This window comes from Mya arenaria, chromosome 9, assembly GCF_026914265.1.
Source record: "Mya arenaria isolate MELC-2E11 chromosome 9, ASM2691426v1".
NCBI classification, from domain to species: domain Eukaryota; kingdom Metazoa; phylum Mollusca; class Bivalvia; order Myida; family Myidae; genus Mya; species Mya arenaria.
This window is the reverse complement of record NC_069130.1, coordinates 38,275,893-38,295,517: the sequence shown is the minus strand read 5'-3', so window position 1 is coordinate 38,295,517 and position 19,625 is coordinate 38,275,893. Positions and strand designations below refer to the sequence as shown.

Here is a 19,625-nt window from a genome sequence, read left to right as displayed (position 1 = left end):
TTGGGCGTCAACCGTAACAACTCGGCCTTCTCCGGCAAGATAGCGGACAACTTCAATTGCAACAACTGGACCATCTCCGGCAAGCTTCGAGATAGACCTCGTAAATTGCAGTAAGGATATACGAAAGTGCGATGCGGCCGCCGGCGATTAAAACCTTTTCCATCCGCGTAAAGAAGGCCCATTGTAACAACAAAGAAATGGATTGTGTTAAATTAAATGTGCTGGTTAAAGAGAAGATATTAATTGTAACATCAAAGAATGTTCGCATTTAAATATTTCTAGATGTTTTTCTTATACCTAAAGCACACTGTTTCCACTAAACAAATCGTTAGCACACAGAAAATGTACTTGACAGTAATAAATGAACAGAGTTCATGACATGCATGAAACAATTCTTTACATAACAGATACATTTTATCATGCACCTAATGTCGGCATTATCTCAATCAGCTTAGGATTTCCCTAATGAGTTTTAATTAAGACATAGTTTGCTTATTTTTCAACTTTCTTTGGCTTTAAAAAACTTTACTATTTTGTAAAAAGTATTGCTTGCATTTTGCTGAACTTTGTGGGGTGTGGTGGTTGGTGGAATTACCGAGGATCCGGAAACACCATAAATTGTCAGGCCTTGTGTAATCCTTCTATAAGTGACCCCCCCCCCCCCAAAAAAAAAACAACAAAAAACAACAACAACAACAACTGTGTATAGGAAACAACCTCTGTGTATTGATCTTAATCTAATTGCCTAAGAAATGGACCCTAAATGGCCCTGAGCGAATAAACGAATACACAGGACCATTTAGTGTCCATTTTTAGCTTGACTATTCGAAAAATAGGTGGGCTATACTACACGCCCCAGCGTCGGCGTCAGCGTCCAGTTAAAGTTTTAGGGCAAGTTGGGATTTTCACTTATAAGTCCAATACCTTTCATTAAATTGAGTTAATACTTCACACAATAGTTTAGCACCATCACATGATGAGGTTCGATAACTCCATATTATTCTTTACACAGATTATGGCCCCTGATTGACTATGAAACTTAGGTTAAAGTTTTAGGGCAGGTTGGGATATTTATAAATAACTTCTATCTCCTTTGTTCAATTGACTTAATACTTCACACAGTTGTTCAGGACCATCACACAATGAGGTTAAATAACTCCATATTATCCTAAATACAAGTTATGGCCCCTGATTGACTTAGGTTAAAGTTTTAGGGCAGGTTAAAGTTTTAGGGCAAGTTGGGATTTTCACTTAAAACTTCAATGCCATTCATTCAATTGACTTAATACTTCACACAGTTTTTCAGAGCCATCACATAATTAGGTTAGATAACTCCATATGATATTTTGTACAAATTATGGCCCCTGATTGACCATGGAACTTAGTTTTAGGGCAGGATAGGATATTTATTAATAACTTCTATACCCTTCATTCAATTGACCTAATACTTCACACAATTGTTCAGGACCATCACCCAATGAGTTTACATAACTCCATATCCTTTTTACAAGTTATGGCCCCTGATTGACTTAGGTTAAAGTTTTAGGCAAGTACAAGTTAAGGACAAGTTGGGATTTTAATAAAAAAAAACTTACTATGCTTTTCATTCAATGCACTTAATAAAATTCAAAATTATATATGACCATCTTACAATAAGAAACATAACTCCATTTTAACCCTAAATACAAATTATGTCCCTTAAATACTATTTTTTTTTAAATTTCTATCAAGTTTTTTTACCAAGGGAAAACAAGGAGGGCTATATTATATGGCCCTTGAGTTTTTATTATTATTATTTTTTTTTCAATTTTATTTTAATTCATTTTGAAAGGCATATTTGTATATTCTTTACCACATTTTCATAATGGAAAATCAAGTTATTTGAATGACTTGCGTCATTTTTCGGGTGGTGGGAGGGCAGCATCAAAGTCACCTTATGTATTGAATAATTTTAGTTAGGTTTGACTTATATAGACCAAACGTGGTAATATTATGTATTGTTATTGTATTCACTTCTAAGTCAAAGCGGCGAAGTCTAGCGCGCTGTCTTACGACAGCTCTTGTTATTATAAAACTTCCAAAACGGCACAGCATGATACATCGATCAGATATCAGATAAGAGGGATCAATGCAAGTAGATTTAAAGATCAATAAACAGAGGTTGTGTACTGTATACAGTTTGGGAGGGTGGGTGGGGGGTGGAGGTCTTTTAAGAAGGCTTAAATTAGGACTTTTAGTATATACAATAGAGTATGCGAGATGATTTGTACGCCGGGGTTAAAAATTTCAATGTGTTCGTGGATTGTGTGTCGTGGTTGTTGGGCGAGAGCTAGAGAGCTATATTAGTAAACAGGCATCCAATCGGGTTGGGTATAAACACGGATGCGAAACAGTGGCTCCAGCTCTTTAAGGAGCTGTATATAAAAAAGAGCTAATTACACTTCCTACCTAGAGCAAAAGAACGGACAACATCATAAAACATAATTATGACTCGTTATTTGATCAAATATCACACTTATGGGGGCTTTTTTGAGAAATCGGGGAATGCAGTGTCATATAAATATGTTTAATCTTCACACGTTTTTCGGATATTTTGTCAACGTATTGTTTATAGAGTTATAAGTCCGATTCTCCCATCAAACACATGCATGTTACTCTTTTTCTGGGTTGAGCTGGAGCCAAAGCCAGGGAGCTTGAGCCAAAGCGTGGAGGCTGAGCCAATACGCTGTATAATGATGCACTCAACTCGGAATATTTTAAATAGTTCAAGTTCTGTATTTATAACTAATATTAAGATATTGTTGTATTTTCTAAATACCCTGCTAGCGTTGGGATCGTAAAATCACACTACCAACCCATCACATATAGCACAAGCACCGGGATTGTAGGCTTTAGAACGTTCAGAAATCCATGTGTCAATGCACCTTATTCTGCCATTTTTTCTAGATTCAAGATCTACTGTATTGGTATAAGTTCTAATTCCATTCTAGAAAAAAACGAAACTTTAAAAAAAATGATCGAGGTAATGCCTTATTTGGTTATTTAGAGGTGGTTATAAAATTCTAAGAGTCAAAACCAGGACAATTTATGTTCATCCACTGGTGAAGATGCATGTATTATTGTTTATAAAGAATGTTCGAGACAGAAAGGAATTCCGCATCCAAACCAATGCGTTATTATCAAAATCGAATGTTTTCACTTTAACTTTCAGTTTCATTAACATTTATATTTTTGCAAGAAGTAAATAAAAACATTCAACGTACCTATAACATGTAGTTCTACATTATATTCCTTGGAATACATAGTAAAGAAATCATAATGATATAGAACTAATGACATGTCTCCCAGCAGGCCTCATTAGAAATAAGGTTGCAATTTAGCGAACAAGGGGTGTCACCGATGTTATCTATATAACATACGGTTACAAGGCGAAAATGCCAAGTGCCCAACAGTCAGAGTCAAAAGTACAAAAGAACAATATGTTGATTAACTACAGTGGTCCATAATGTTAACCTCAGTCATAGTCACCAGAATGAAGGTGTATGGTCAGTTGAATAACAACAGTGGTCCAGAACGTGAACCTCAGGCATAGTCACTAGAATGAAGGTGTATGGTCAGTTGACAAACAACAGTGGTCCAAACGTGAACCTCAGTCATAGTCACCAGTGTCGGAAGGCATATGGTCAGTTGACTACGTACAATCGTTTGAATGTAGAAGATCATCAGACTTGTCAGCCAAAATAAGAGTATCATGATCCTCTGCTTACAATTATATAATAGAAACAGTTTGAGTAGAATGTTATATTTTTTAGTTAAACTTTAACACATTATTTAGCCTTTTCATATATATTGAGATGTTATATAAAACGCAATATGGCAATATGTTACCATCAACATAATCCCTAAAAAGGCTATTCCATATTAATGGAAAGCCCTACGAAAGTCAATATATTTTTTATATGATCTGAAGCATTTCTCTTCCTCCTCAGAAGACACTAACATTTTCAATATTTTTTTGGTACTCACAGAATTAAATACTTGTAAGGCTCCTGGTTTGTGGAGCAGCGGTCCGACGGTTTACCGCTCTGCATTATATACAATTCTATACTGGTATGTTTCAACTATTGATGCATTTTCTTACATCATAGGTACCCAGTAAATTAAAGATCTGCTATTTAAGTACGGTTTTGGGTATGTGGGTCGCTTAGAATGTTGGGGACATACATATGTTTATACATGTATATACTTTTAATCAGCGGGTAACTGATTGCATGACGAAAAATTGGCACAACGATATACATAACTCTTCATGCTGTGACACTTACAAATATTTTAAATCATTGCTAACTCCTGAAAATAGTTAACAACCGACCTATATCCTTTAATTAAGAGTGGGACGACCACAGGCACGCTTCAGATGCTTTAATCATAAATAGAATGTAAAACTAGGCAGACATTTACTACAATGTACAACGTGAAGAACGAATTTGTTTGCATTGTTTCACACACAAGGGCAGGTTGCGTTGTTTTGACACACCACGCCTCTGCCCGTAACTGTAACTTGTGATAATTGGCCAAAATATTATATTTTTTTTTAATATTATAATAATTTTCTTAATATTAGTATTTTTTGGCCAATTATCACAAGTTACAGTAATCACATCATATTCTTATTTAAAAATGATAATATATATATATATATATATATATATATATATATATATATATATATATATATATAAAAACACACACACAAAAAAAACGGGCGGGGGCGTTGTGTGTCAAAACAACACAATCTGCCCCTGTGGTTTCACACACTTAAATGTGCAAGTCATCGAAAATGAGTGTCATGCTTTTTTCGAGTGTCCTTAGTATAATGGTATAAGGACAAACTTTCTTTTTTATTGGTAAAGTAGGCAGAAATGTCAAATTTCATTTTATCGATTAATGACGAATAATTATGAGACGTGTACTATATAACAGGTACTGGCTAGTCTAAAATGATAGACGTGTTATACGGGATTCTTCCTAGAAATGCTCAATTGACTATGGATGTAAACAAATTTCAACATTTAACATTTATAAATGAGAACGGACCTATCAAGGTTTATGTACAGTACAGTCAAGTATAAATTAGGTTGTTTGTAACCTACATTGCGGCATGTACTTTGTTGTTTTGAACTTTAACCTATACTACTCATAGCGTAAGAAAAATAGTCCTTTAAAAAATACCGTGTATCGAAATTTGTTTTGACAGTTCTGAAATAATTGTTAAAAGTCATTACCGTTTCCAAAAAAATCGAAATTGCTATATGTATTTTACCCGTAAGACAATATGTTTTTCTTTCCGATACGTTTTAAGACAAAAGTAACGATTGGACAGTGATTCGCTCAATTGAGGTATTTTCCTATTAACAACCAATCAGTCAGAAGTTAAGAAAAGGAGTTTTGGCGTAGGAATACTTTACCACGTTGAAAGGTTCTTCGGTCACTCTCTTGTCAAGGTATGGTGGAACAGGTTCTAGATTTTCGAGACACTGAATTTTGTATCGTTTATGTTGAATTTGAACTGTTTCACTGCGTTATTGTTACTTTTCAGCACGAGAGAACTTCCAAATTGGAGTCAACCGTTTTTGTTGAAACTACTTAGGCCGGACTTTTGGACGCAGTACTGTAAGTTTATAGCTGTCAAAATTGTTTGTGACGTGGACATGTGTTTTTAATTTTATAAGTTTTATTTCGGTGTTTTTTTAGGTTTATTTACTTACAATTTATTCAACTTATTGATTCAAAAATGTTTTGTCATTCACTTATGTTGCCAACCATATGTTTCGTAATTATTTGCTGATAATTCATGCTCAATCAATGAGCCCCACCCACTTATATCATATGACATTTATGGGTACATAGAATTACCGGAATCTCCCTAACTACCAAAATCCACCGGAATCTACCGGAATCCCCTGAGAAATAACTTAAATTTAAAACTTAATATTGTTTTAGTTTATATAAGTGTTTGGAGGTGTTTTAATTATTTACTACCCATTATATATCATTATGAGCGTATGTACGTACATACTATCTGAAAGGGTACGGGGATTCCAGTAGTTTTCATGTCAGTATACAACGACTATAATGAGTATAAGTCTGTATTTAAGGAATATGGATAAGGATTCCGGTAGTTTACCGCTGATTATGTTTTGACCAAGCTACCGGAATCCCCTGTGAATTAGTAAAATAACTAAATTTCAATACTATTTCAAGTATTTTAATGCTTGAATATAGAATGAAGTAAGAGTTTTAATCTAAAAGTGACAAGGATTCCGGTAGTTTACCGCTGATTATGTTTTGACCAAGCTACCGGAATCCCCTGTGAATTACTAAAATAACTAAATTTCAATACTATTTCAAGTATGTTAATGCTTGAATATAGAATGAAGTAAGAGTTTTAATCTAAAAGTGACAAGGATTCCGGTAGTTTACCGCTGATTATGTTATGACCAAACTACCGGAATCCCCTGTGAATTACTAAAATTAGTAAAATAACTAAATTTCAATACTGTTTCAAGTATGTTAATGCTTGAATATAGAATGAAGTAAGAGTTTTAATCTGAAAGTGACAAGGATTCCGGTAGTTTACCGCTGATTATGTTATGACAAAACTACCGGAATCCCCTGTGAATTACTAAAATTAGTAAAATAACTAAATTTCAATACTGTTTCAAGTATGTTAATGCTTGAATATAGAATGAAGTAAGAGTTTTAATCTGAAAGTGACAAGGATTCCGGTAGTTTACCGCTGATTATGTTATGACAAAACTACCGGAATCCCCTGTGAATTACTAAAATTAGTAAAATAACTAAATTTCAATACTGTTTCAAGTATGTTAATGCTTGAATATAGAATGAAGTAAGAGTTTTAATCTGAAAGTGACAAGGATTCCGGTAGTTTACCGCTGATTATGTTATGACAAAACTACCGGAATCCCCTGTGAATTACTAAAATTAGTAAAATAACTAAATTTCAATACTGTTTCAAGTATGTTAATGCTTGAATATAGAATGAAGTAAGAGTTTTAATCTGAAAGTGACAAGGATTCCGGTAGTTTACCGCTGATTATGTTCTGACAAAACTACCGGAATCCCCTGTGAATTACTAAAATTAGTAAAATAACTAAATTTCAATACTGTTTCAAGTATGTTAATGCTTGAATATAGAATGAAGTAAGAGTTTTAATCTGAAAGTGACAAGGATTCCGGTAGTTTACCGCTGATTATGTTCTGACAAAACTACCGGAATCCCCTGTGAATTACTAAAATTAGTAAAATAACTAAATTTCAATACTGTTTCAAGTATGTTAATGCTTGAATATAGAATGAAGTAAGAGTTTTAATCTGAAAGTGACAAGGATTCCGGTAGTTTACCGCTGATTATGTTCTGACAAAACTACCGGAATCCCCTGTGAATTACTAAAATTATTAAAATAACTAAATTTCAATACTATTTCAAGTATGTTAATGCTTGAATATAGAATGAAGTAAGAGTTTTAATCTAAAAGTGACAAGGATTCCGGTAGTTTACCGCTGATTATGTTATGACCAAGCTACCGGAATCCCCTGTGAATTACTAAAATAACTGAATTTCAATACTATTTCAAGTATGTAAATGCTTGAATATAGAATGAAGTAAGAGTTTTAATCTAAAAGTGACAAGGATTCCGGTAGTTTACCGCTGATTATGTTATGACAAAACTACCGGAATCCCCTGTGGAGCGGCCAGACCCCAAACTCCTGCAGGCACTCAGGGCTTTCCAGCCCCACCTGGTCGTCATTATCCTAGGGGGGAAACGACGTATCGGCAACATCATCTCCAAGACAGATCGCCGGAGATGTTCTACATCTAAGGGATGTACTCCTGGACGCGGGCGTACAAGAAGTTTACCTCTGTGGCATCACAGAACGCGGTACCTTCCCGAGGAGCGTGGACTTAACCCACCGGAGTTTCAACGCCCAGAGGAAAAAGATCAACGAAATCTTTAATGACAGCGGCAGCTATTTGTGTATGAAAAATATAAGATTCCCTAAACATTATTTAAAAGATTTAGTTCATCTTGATGAGACAGGGTTGAAAAAACTATTTTTCCTCATTCGCGTGGTTATGTTTTGAATTAAATGTGACTTGTTCTTATTGTTTACGAGAAATAAATTTTCATTTATATCGGTGAATTTGTTTTCCCCATTCAACATAAATAACATTATAAAGGATCAAGAAACAGATTCTGTCCGACATCCATCTATGTATTATTGGTACTCTATTGTCACGTGTTAGCGGTCTTCCCTTCCAGCTACAGTAACATCATTCAGATTGAAAAAAGAAATATATAGATAGAACACAACACAAATATACAACAAAATATCATTTTCAAAAACGTAATTCAAATACTCCTATTGTATTCTACGTTAAATCTGAAAAAGAAAACAGTATTGAAATTTAGTCATTCTGTCTCACAGGGGATTCCGGTAGCTTGGTCAAATCGTTATAATCGGCAATCCGACCTGCAAACTACCGGAATCCTTGTCACTTTCTGTATATGGAAATATGATTATAAAGGTGTACCTCGTAGAACATTACATATATTAAAGCTTAAAAATACCCCAAACAACATTTACGTAATGTTTAATTAGATTTGGGTATCAAAAACATTTCAGTAAAGTTTAATTATTATCAGGGGATTCCGGTAGCTTGGTCAAATCGTTATAATTGGCAATCCGACCTGCAAACTACCGGAACCCTTGTCACTTTCTGTATATGGAAATATGATTATAAAGGTATACCTCTTAGTACATTACATATATTAAAGCTTAAAAACATCCCCAAACAACATTTAGGTATAATTTAATCAGATTATGGTAGATTCCGGTGGATTCCGGTGGATTCCGGTAATAAGGGGATTCCGGTAATTCTATGGACCGGACATTTATTATTGTTTTTTGGGAAATCGTTCATTTACTTCATTCTTAAATTATAGTATAAGTACGTTTCTCTTTTGCTGCAACCACTATGAGTACTGTTGTTACATAAAAGACTTTCATAGCCAGATCAGAAAGGCTTAGTTGATCTCTTATACTGTATACATATTAATGTTGTCGTTTAATAAAACACTAATATTTATTGAAAACATTTTTGTGAATGTTTTTTATCTACCAGTGTAACACCGAAGCATTTAGATATATATGTTTAAAAAAACGTAAGATCTCTATGTGTTATTTTATAAATATATAAATATCTAATGATATGAATGATGTGTGAGGGTGATTTTCAGCAGTGTATTTGGTATATCATGTACAAAAAGGTAGTTTGCAGTCACGTCCGTTCAACATTGCACTTGCTTATATGATTTGAGCTAATGAGTAAATAAGTGCTTTATGCAAGGAAATACTCCCGACAAAACATCCAGTATTCAGAATTTTGAAATTCCATATCTTTAACTTTAGTAGATATATTTTCACAATTTACACAGTTCTGTAAATGATTTTTCAAGCTCTTTTTAACTTTTTAAGAGTATTATTTATGTAATTACAGTAAATGCACTTTAAAAAAACACAAATGGGTGAAAATAAAAAAATGAAGCCGTAGCGTGAAAAAGGGGTAAATTTTATACCACATGCAAGGAGTAAGTTATACAGTGAATAAGATAGCAAGAAGGTTCTAGTTACATATACCGAAAGGGCAAGTGGATTCAGAAACAAGAAACTATTGCAAACTTATTATTTTTCAATTTTTTTTTTTAACTTTTTGTAAATTGAATATCCAAATTTGATACATTTTATTTTTTTAAATGAAAGGTTTAAAGCTGTTTAAGCTCAATTTTATCATAAACAAAATATATAAACAACATTTTAACAGTAAACAGTCAACTTAATAAAGCAAAAAAGTGTCAAAAACAAATTTTTTGTACTTTTATGGGTCAGTTTTTTATACTTGTACCACTTGAAGAATTAATTAAAACAGTTACAGTGTCATTTCTAGTGGTTAATCTCTGCATTTTCAAAACCTCAGGATGTATGAATAAAGTGTGCCAAATTTCGTATCAATATATCTACATCTGTCAAATATATAGAAGTCATCATTTTCAACATATTTTGATATTTGGCATACACTTGGGACACAAATACACACTTATTTATAATTCAAGTTCAATGTCCTATAATGTTTGGAAATCTGTCTTGTGAATGTGTTGAGCTTTTGATTGTTTGTAACATGGATTGTTCTATTTGAATCACTTTAAAGCTGCACTCTCACAGATTGAACGTTTTGACAACTTTTTTATTTTTTGTCTTGGAACGAGCCAGTTTTTGCGTAAATGCATGGAAACAAGTTATATAAGACTGCCGACAAAAAATTAGATCGCAGATTTTTATATTCAATTTCAAAAATTGATGTTTTATGCATTTTTCTTACACCGTTAGTAACGTTTTAAGCCATAAAACATTAATTTTTGAACAAAAATATGAAAGTCTGCGATCTGATGTTTTGTTAGCCATCTTTTATTATTGGTTTGCAGATATTTACCAAAAAATTTGCTCTTTCCAAGACAAAAAATTAAAAAGTTGTAAAAACGGTATATCTGTGAGAGTGCAGCTTTAAGAGTTTCCTTCTTGGCACCAGTAGATGTCTTTTAGCTTCTGGAACTCCTTCTTAGACTTAAACGTCCTTCTTGCTTGGCAATTTTTTTAAATTATCATCTAAGAATGATTCCATTTTGTGTTGCCACTTATTTCTGAAGTCTTCAACCTTTGTTCTATTTCTTATCTTGTCGCAGCTTTTAATACCCTTAATATAGATTATTCTTGAAATCAGAATATGCAAGATGACGCATTCTGATCCTGAGTAACCCGGTCTTCCCACTATATGTTTACTCTGAACATGTCTTTCAATTCTGTTGGATTCTTACTTACTTCCATGTTTTGAATCTCTGTTTAGATTGACCATTAACTTTCTCCTTTGTGTTGCATTTCGAAGAAAACTATCCATCGTATTGAAGTATTCGTACATCGTATTCCTCAGAATCTTCAGGTAAAGGCAAGAGGGTCATTACCTGGAGATTCTGAGGAATACGATGTGTGAATACTTAAATACGATGAATAATTTTCTAAAGACCATTTTTTATCAAACTTTTCATTCTGCGCCTTTTTTTTCATTTTTTGGGTCAGGTTTTGCCTTTGCAGTCTTGGCTTTTGGGGCTATTTCAGCTTTTTCATTCTGTACTTTTGCTTTCTCAACCTATCTCTCACTCTTATTTCTTTGTTATACTTCGGGCTATTCTTTTCTTTATCATTGTAAACTTTGTTCTCAAGGTTTTTCTTTTTCTGTAATTTCTTAGCCCTTGAGCTGTTTTAGATATTCATGGATCTGCTTGCGCGCTTTGTGTTAAATATTACTTAATATTTTGTCAGACTTTCCAAAATCAATTTCTGATTTATTTTTACTTTTAAGAGTTCTTCCGGTGTTAGAATTGAATTTCCCTGTCAGAGGAGAAGACATTTTTCACTTAAGTTGATTTTGCGAAGAATTATTGCTTGTTATATTTTGTATAATATCATATACAAGTTATTTTGTATGTCCCAAGTGTACAAAAATAGCATTAACTTCAACCCGCTGGATTTTACCCTACAAAATCAACAGTTTTCAAGAGAATATGCATTCTTTTAAGCTATAAGAATAGTAACACACATTAAAAGAAGTTTGTCAATAAAAATAGACACTTATTTTACTTTTTTATTACCATCAAAATTTTGAGTTATCCATAATATTTTTCAAGTTTACCATTATAACATCTGAAAAGAAATTTCTGTAAGACATCTGCCACTAAATATTAAATGCTGCATGCATCTAGATGACATGTCATGTATATTTTTTGGCATTGACACCTGTTAATTAAACATGTCAAAAGCCATGTACACTTGGGACAACACATTATTTGCAGGAAAAAAAGTCATATGGCATAACTCTGTCAAATCTGTGTTAGGACTAATTTGTATGGTCCCCCTCTTACTAAGAATGTGCAAATAAAGCAAAACTTCATGTGAACAAGAAAAAAAATCATCATTTTTGCTAAATTGTACACTTGGGACACTTTTGAACACATTGTTCCATATAAAAAATAATGTGTTGTTCAGAATGGAATTTTTTGAAAAAATATTGAAAAAAATATAACAAACATCACTACTAAATAAAGAAACAAGACTTCATCTATTTACTGATACATTTCAATGCTGGAAGTAGTGTTTGAAAATCGGACTCCATTTGCTATCGATAATCGAATCGAATCGGACCAAGTATTTCGATTTACTATCGAACAATAATTGAAAGTTCATAATATCAGTAAGCAATACATTCTTTATACATAGTATTATCATGATCATTTAAATGGTTAAACCTGAGTACGCAGTGTTCTCAATAAGAACCGGCTGCCAGCCAAAATGGACGGTTCAAATGGCAATTGGGCCGGTTAAAATTTGGAAAACTAAATGAATTTTAAATAGAATAAGTAGAAGCAGGTCGGTTACTTTACTCTTTGAGACGGTTCAACTGAAACTTATTGAGAACCCTGGTACGTGTGATTCTATAGTCTTGCCACTTGCATCAATAAGTAAATTTCCATAACCTTTCTGTCTTTTATAACTCAACGAAAAAACATAAAAACACAACAAAACTAATAATTGCACATTAATTGCAAAATGATGCACACCGCATCAAGTAAGTTATCTTATCATATTATCCATGTAAAAGCATATTAAATATTTGTGAACCAGCTTAACATTCAATAAACTGTTATATTGAACATTTCATTAGAAAATCTTAATTTCATAAAACTTTCACAAAAAAGTAAATTAATGAATTACAAACGATACTAAAAAAAGTTTTAAAAACAGAATGCATGGAGCCGGGATCACCGGTAAGACCGGACCCACTACACCATAGAGACAGGTTATTGAAGAAGGTTTTATGATTTATATAAACAATTTGTAATTTTGGGAGAGTTTTCTCGCAAAAGTGTTTACATGCACCGCATTTGTGTAGGAGGGTGACCTCCCATGTTAAAATGACTTCAACAGAAATTTACCAGTAACAAAAATTGACATTAACTCGACATTTATCACAGCAAAAAAAAATACGAAGGTACCGGAAGTAGCATTAGCGACATCGATTTTGAACAACCACTATCGATTGTCGCCGACATAGCATTGTCAGCGACGATTAATCGATTGTACTCAATTATTGTTTCATCACTAGCTGGAAGTAGAAAAGAATCAATTGGCCGTTTTTGGAGAAAACTAAAACTGGACACCTTTCAATTTCTATTAAGCCATGTAGAATAATTATTCATTAATATTTGTTAAACCTTTGCTTACGCAATAACCAATACATTAAACTTCAGCATAAAGAAAACCTTGTTTTGATTTTATAGGTGGTTACGAAGTTATTTAAAGTTGAAAACATGATTTCAGTTTAATTTCTCACTAAAATCAGTACACTTGAAACAACAATCAACCACTATAAACCACATATTCTGAGTAAAAAATTGACCAGTTTCCTTTTTCAGTAAACAGTAAAAAGGAAATCAATGAAAGGCTTCATTTTTTTATTTTCACCCAAATGTTGCTGGAGTTATGAAAGGTGCTGCACCTTTGTCAAATATTTCTTTCGTTGTGATTAAAACTTTAATATAATAAAATGAATGTGAATATAAATACATTGATTCAAACTTTACATATTTGGCAGTTGAAACCTAATATTACTTTTAATTAATCACATTTTCTGTCATGTTCATAAGGATTAAAATCTTCCCAGCATGATACACTGTGCTGGTTTTTTCAATAGCAATTTTTCTCTGGATTGCAGCACCCTGTCCTTTTCCCAACATGACTAAAAACCGTATTACTGTTTCATACCTTCAGACGTACTGTTCGACTCGGAACTGTTAAATTGACGCGAGTTCAGAGACATGGCTACTAATCCGGGAGTTATGGAAGACTACGGGAACGCTTTCCCAGTTCTGAATTCCAATCCAACTGATATGAGCAGCCCTCCGAATTTGTGGACCAACCTCCCCAAGATCCCTACTGTGAGGTCATCAAAATGCACCCAGGTGTGTGTTAAAAAATTGTATTACATATAATTAAAGAACATCATTTTCATTTAAGTCAACTTCTTACAAATATTTTTAGTGGTACCTGTTGTAAACTTCTATTCAGCAGAATGTTCTCACACATGAACACATTCATTTTGGTAGATGTCATGGTGACATTATGATACAATGGACATGCAAAAACATCAATACAGACAATATGGTTATCAATCTGACACAAATATGTTTTTAGATGACTTTACCACAGGGGTACAGTGACTAACAAACAATAAATAAAATGCTAGATAAAAAACCTGAATCTGATACAGATTTTTTCTGAAAGATAACAGCATAATACTACAGATATTACAGGTGAAGGATAATTGTTTGTTGTAAATTTTTGTCAATAATTAAAATTAATTGTTTTGATATAGATTTGGCCTTAAATCTGCCCTCGGTTATCAGATGAATGAAAAGTTCTTGTTTTTTTCATTAGCTGGTACATGACGTTTTATCCACATGTTCAGGAAATAGTCAATGAGCTAATTTATTGATACAGGAGCAAATACTTAGTTGATTGATATATTGAATGGATGACCAATCTTTACTTTCTGTTACAAAAACAACTTTTGTTAACTTCTATACAAGAATAATACACATATTTTATTCTAAATTTATTGTTCCAAAGTCAGGTGTTGTAAAACTTGTAAAATGACTGATAAGATATGTTCAAAGATCTTATGTAGTTATCAATAGGAAGGGCAGTTTAAATGTATTGAAAGTAATATCAAAAGTTTTCGATACACAGGTGTTCACTGTGCCATTGGCTGAGCGTAAGTTCAGGGATGACTTGGAGAACAGCTTTGGTGATGAAGGCAAACAGGCGGATGTCTGCAAGGACATCATGGCACGCACCGGGGTAAGGGTTTGGCTCTAATTTCTATGACTAGTGGTCCGGATGATGTATTTTTGTAAGGTTTAAACTGTAAAGTATTGCAAAATGCTTCTGTTTTAATTGCCAAGACTTGAGAAGCAAAATAACGCATAAGTGAAGATAAGTTTAAAAAAATTGTCCCTATATTAGGGATATTTTTGTATTTGTCCATAAATTGTTACCTGTTTTATAAACCAAATGTCTTGTTTCAAATAAAATATAAATTTGTCCCTGATTTAAGGTAACAATTGAGATGAGCTTGTCACGGGACCAGACGCTGACTGTGGTGGTATCTGGGCGTGAGGATCAGGTTAAGAAAGCCCGCCGGGAGGTCATGACCCGCCTACAGACACAGGTACAGGATACTGTGAAATATAAAATGCATCCCCCCCAAAAAAAAAAATTAGGTGCATTATTTAGGATCGCGCTTAAGTTTAATATACTTGACATGCCGTTATAAGACGGCCAGCTTTATCCTGGGTGTCCTGAGTAATTGAGATATTTTTTATTGATTATTTCAATAATTTAGTGCTTCACGAAAATTGAATTAGTTTTTTTGGTTCAAAGCAGGTAACTTATTGAGTATGTCATATGAAAGTAGCGGTTTAATAAAAAAAAAGTGCCAACTGTTTCATTTTATAATAACATATTTCTATGCACAGGCAAACCAAACCATCCGTATTCCGCGTGAGCACCACCGCTTCATCCTCGGGGCAAAGGGACTTAAACTGCAGGAACTTGAACTGGTGACTGCTACCAAGATCACGATCCCACGCGAAAATGAAAACTCTGATGTCATCCGTATCATGGGAACCAAGGAGGGCATTGACAAGGCTATGCATGACATCCAGGTCGTCTCTGACATTCAGGTAGGGTTCGCGTACTGTTATAAGATTACATACTAGGTCTTGTAATCAATGGACTGTTTATATATGTACATTGGCTCGTTATTGCATCAACTTTCGAAAAATAGATCTGCCAGGCATACATATATTTTTGCTTTCATATTTTGAATATCATAATTATTCAGTGGTGCAGTTTTGCTTTAAAAATAGTACTTTATCATTAAAAAATTGTGGCATACAAGTTCTAAAAGGATTTGCTTACGCAGCATTTGATAAAATATTTATGGAAAATGAAATACATTGACACATATTATGCAATTTGGAATATTTCAAGAGTTCTATATAGTAACCCTTTTTTTCCAGTCTAAGCTAGCTAATGAGCGGCTACCAGTACAGAAAGTGTACCATCCATTCGTGTGCGGACCGAACAACTCGACGATCAAGCAGCTGATGGAGGAGACCGGTGCGAAGATCAACGTTCCACCACCAAGTGTCATGAAGGACGAGATCGTGGTCACCGGCGAGAAAGAGGGGGTCATGAAGTGCAAGGCCACTATTATGGCCATCTATGAGGAAAAGGTGGGAGATTTGATTAATTTTTACTGTTTTGGGAAGAGATGTTAGTTTCTTGGATTATGGCTTACTCTTAAATAAATTTTATTGGTTAGGATGGAATTCTGTGTTTTTAGAAGGCATCCCTCATTGATCAATAAAGCTACGCGAATGATACTCGTTGAATGATGTTGGAATTCGGTGCCTTTTCGCTTTACTAATTTCTGGAAGAAAAAAGTTAAGGTATTTTGATATGAATGATGTCAATTTTGGGGTTGTCAGTGTTCCTAGGTCATATCTAACAAAAACCCAGAAATTCAATAAAACTGTGAGCACATGTTGCCAAAGACTATATGCACATGTACAGGAAGGTCCATAATTCATGCTTTAATAATTGTCAAGTTGCGACACTCACTCCGAAGTGCTCTTGTCATGTTCTGTGTCATGAACATTCATGAGTTCAGTAACATTCACCTTTATTTTGTTTTTCCATCCCACAGTGCCGCAAGTGCCAGACAGTTTCCGTGGAGGTTCGCAAATCACAGCACAAATACGTGATTGGACCCCGCGGCTCAAACCTGCAGGAGATCCTAGCCAACACTGGTGTGTCTGTTGAGGTCCCGCCCCTAGACAGCTCCTCCGAGACAATCACTCTCCGGGGAGAACAGGACAAACTTGGGCCCGCACTGACCATGGTCTACTCCAAGGTTAGTAAAGGATTAAAAACGTTCTTGATACAAATTTATTTAAGATTGAGTGTGATAACAGCGTAAGCTGATATAAGTAATTCGAGTCATTTCTTGATAAAATTGTCAAGTTTTAAACTAGTTAATCTGATAACATCTGTTTGTTGGAAGTCTTATTTAGAAGGGTTTTATAACTTGCAGGCCAACAGCGTGGTGTTTGCAGATATCAGCGCCCCTGACTGGCTCCACAAGTACATCATCGGCAAGAAGGGCAGCACGATCCGCAACATCACCGCCAACTTTCCTAAGGTACCCATAGTGTTTATACATGAGTTTAAAAGGTTTATCGAGTTCAATTTTATGAACTTTGAAGTGAAGTTACCATAGGTATGTAATTGTTTTGATAGAATATTCTTGTTTTCGGATGTTCTTTCGTCTTATTACAAGATGGTGTTTATACTAAATATGTTAGTTAGCACATAGAAATCAGATCAGAATAGTAAATTTGAGTATTTGGCAGCCTCTGTAGTTTATTACCCCGCTCACAAATTCCTTGTTGTTGTCAGTAATTGAAGATGATGTGATGTTCTTTAATGGGGTTAGGGATTATATGGGTACCTGCCATTCCCACTGCCTTGTGTTTATGGTATTAAATATGAAACAAAAAAAGTTGAAAAGCTTTTCACTATTGGCTCTTGAATTGATAGGATACCAATGGGTGCTAGATGTGCCATGTACTGTGAAAGAAGTTGAACCTCAGAGTTGTTGGTAGTAACACATTGGATTATGTAACGATGTGCTGTTATCCAATGATGAAATGCAATCCTTTAATTGGTCAAATCAATGGTTAAAAAATGACGACAAGTATCATGTTAATTCTTTGCTATCGCAGGTGCACATAGAATTCACCGAGGGGGAGAATAAGATCCAGGTTGAGGGGCCACCGGAGGAGGTTGACGACGCTGTGAAGGCACTTCAGGACTTCTTGAGGGATCTACAGAGCCGTATGGACTTCGCAGAAATCGAGATTGACCAGCGATTCCACAAACACATCATCGGGAAAGGGGGAGCCAACAGTGAGTAAAAGTTGTTCAGTTTTAACCAACAGAGGGCTGAGCTGATAAATTGACGTTACTCCGTATAAAAAATTCCATTGAGTATTTGAATTTAGCTATTGTTATCTAACTGTAAAGTCTGGGCCGTGGCTCAATAAAGAGCATAAGGATTAAGAGAGTCAATTTCTAACGTACACTGCATTTCAATTAAAATATTTAATATAAGGACATTTATCCAATAAATTCTGCTTGTAACTTTACGTTTAACCCAAGCACTCCTAAGAAGTGTGATGTTTACAATACAAATACCTTATTAATACAGGGCCCAGTGTTTTGTTCATGAAGTAATTGTAAGAGTATTGCCTTTGGATTGAGTTTTGCTTGTAAATAAAGTTTGCTGCATATTTCAATTAATTTCAGTCATTGGTGATTTGAACCTAGAGCCATTTATATTGACACTCCTTTTATGCTTAAAAGGGTCCCAGGTTGGTTTCAATAATCTTGCCTAATACTTCATGAGTTAAAGGGACTGCACCAGATTGGCACCAAAAAAAGTTTTTTTCTGTAACGAATATACCTAACTTGGTAATATCATGTGATAACATTGACTAGCCAATCACCCATAAGGAATGAATTCTACTAGGTAGACATACCCAGTCAACTTTTTTAATGGAAAAATGCCAAAAAAACTGCAAAACTTAAAAACTATGTGGTACTTCAGTTTATAGTAAGTTTCAATGCATTGTACACATAAATACCAAGTTTTCGACAATTTTCTTGCAAATTGGTCACAAATCTGGTGCACAGTTGCTTTAAAGGGAGGCAATAAACAGATGTAAGGCATTGTTTAAATACTTTCAATAATGACTGTCATACTACAGTTTAAAAGGACGAAAACCTTCATTTACAATTATGACTGTCATACTACAGTTTAAAAGAACAAAAACCTTCTTTTATAATAATGACTGTCATACTAAAGTTTAAAAGGACGAAAACCTTCATTTACAATTATGACTGTCATACTTAAGTTTAAAAACACGAAAACCTCAGTTTACAATAGTGACTGTCATACTTAAGTTTAAAAACACGAAAACCTCAGTTTACAATTATGACTGTCATACTTAAGTCTAAAAACACGAAAACCTCAGTTTACAATAGTGACTGTCATACTTAAGTTTAAAAGAATGAAAACTTTCGTTTACAATTATGACTGTCATACTTAAGTTTAAAAGGACGAAAACCTTCGTTTACAATAATGACTGTATACTTAAGTTTAAAAGGACGAAAACCTTCGTTTACAATAATGACTGTATACTTAAGTTTAAAAGAACGAAAACCTCCGTTTACAATAATGACTGTTGTACTACAGTTTTAAAGAACGTAAAACTCTGTTTTCAATAATGACTTTCATACTTATGTTT

The 19,625-nt window shown here is 34.0% G+C and overlaps 1 protein-coding gene across 1 annotated transcript in view; it reads left to right on the top strand.

Moving 5' to 3' along the window:
* The first annotated feature begins 5,599 nt into the window (after nucleotides 1–5,599).
* Nucleotides 5,600–19,625, top strand: part of LOC128246700 (vigilin-like) — a 31,095-nt gene continuing 17,069 nt past the window's right edge. The window contains exons 1-9 of the mRNA XM_052965051.1: nucleotides 5,600–5,673; nucleotides 13,963–14,153; nucleotides 14,941–15,051; nucleotides 15,308–15,421; nucleotides 15,729–15,935; nucleotides 16,275–16,490; nucleotides 16,964–17,170; nucleotides 17,351–17,458; nucleotides 18,042–18,225. Of these exons, the coding sequence (XP_052821011.1) occupies nucleotides 14,010–14,153; nucleotides 14,941–15,051; nucleotides 15,308–15,421; nucleotides 15,729–15,935; nucleotides 16,275–16,490; nucleotides 16,964–17,170; nucleotides 17,351–17,458; nucleotides 18,042–18,225 (1,291 nt within the window). The 5' untranslated portion in view covers nucleotides 5,600–5,673; nucleotides 13,963–14,009. The remainder of the gene's footprint in view (nucleotides 5,674–13,962; nucleotides 14,154–14,940; nucleotides 15,052–15,307; nucleotides 15,422–15,728; nucleotides 15,936–16,274; nucleotides 16,491–16,963; nucleotides 17,171–17,350; nucleotides 17,459–18,041; nucleotides 18,226–19,625) is intronic.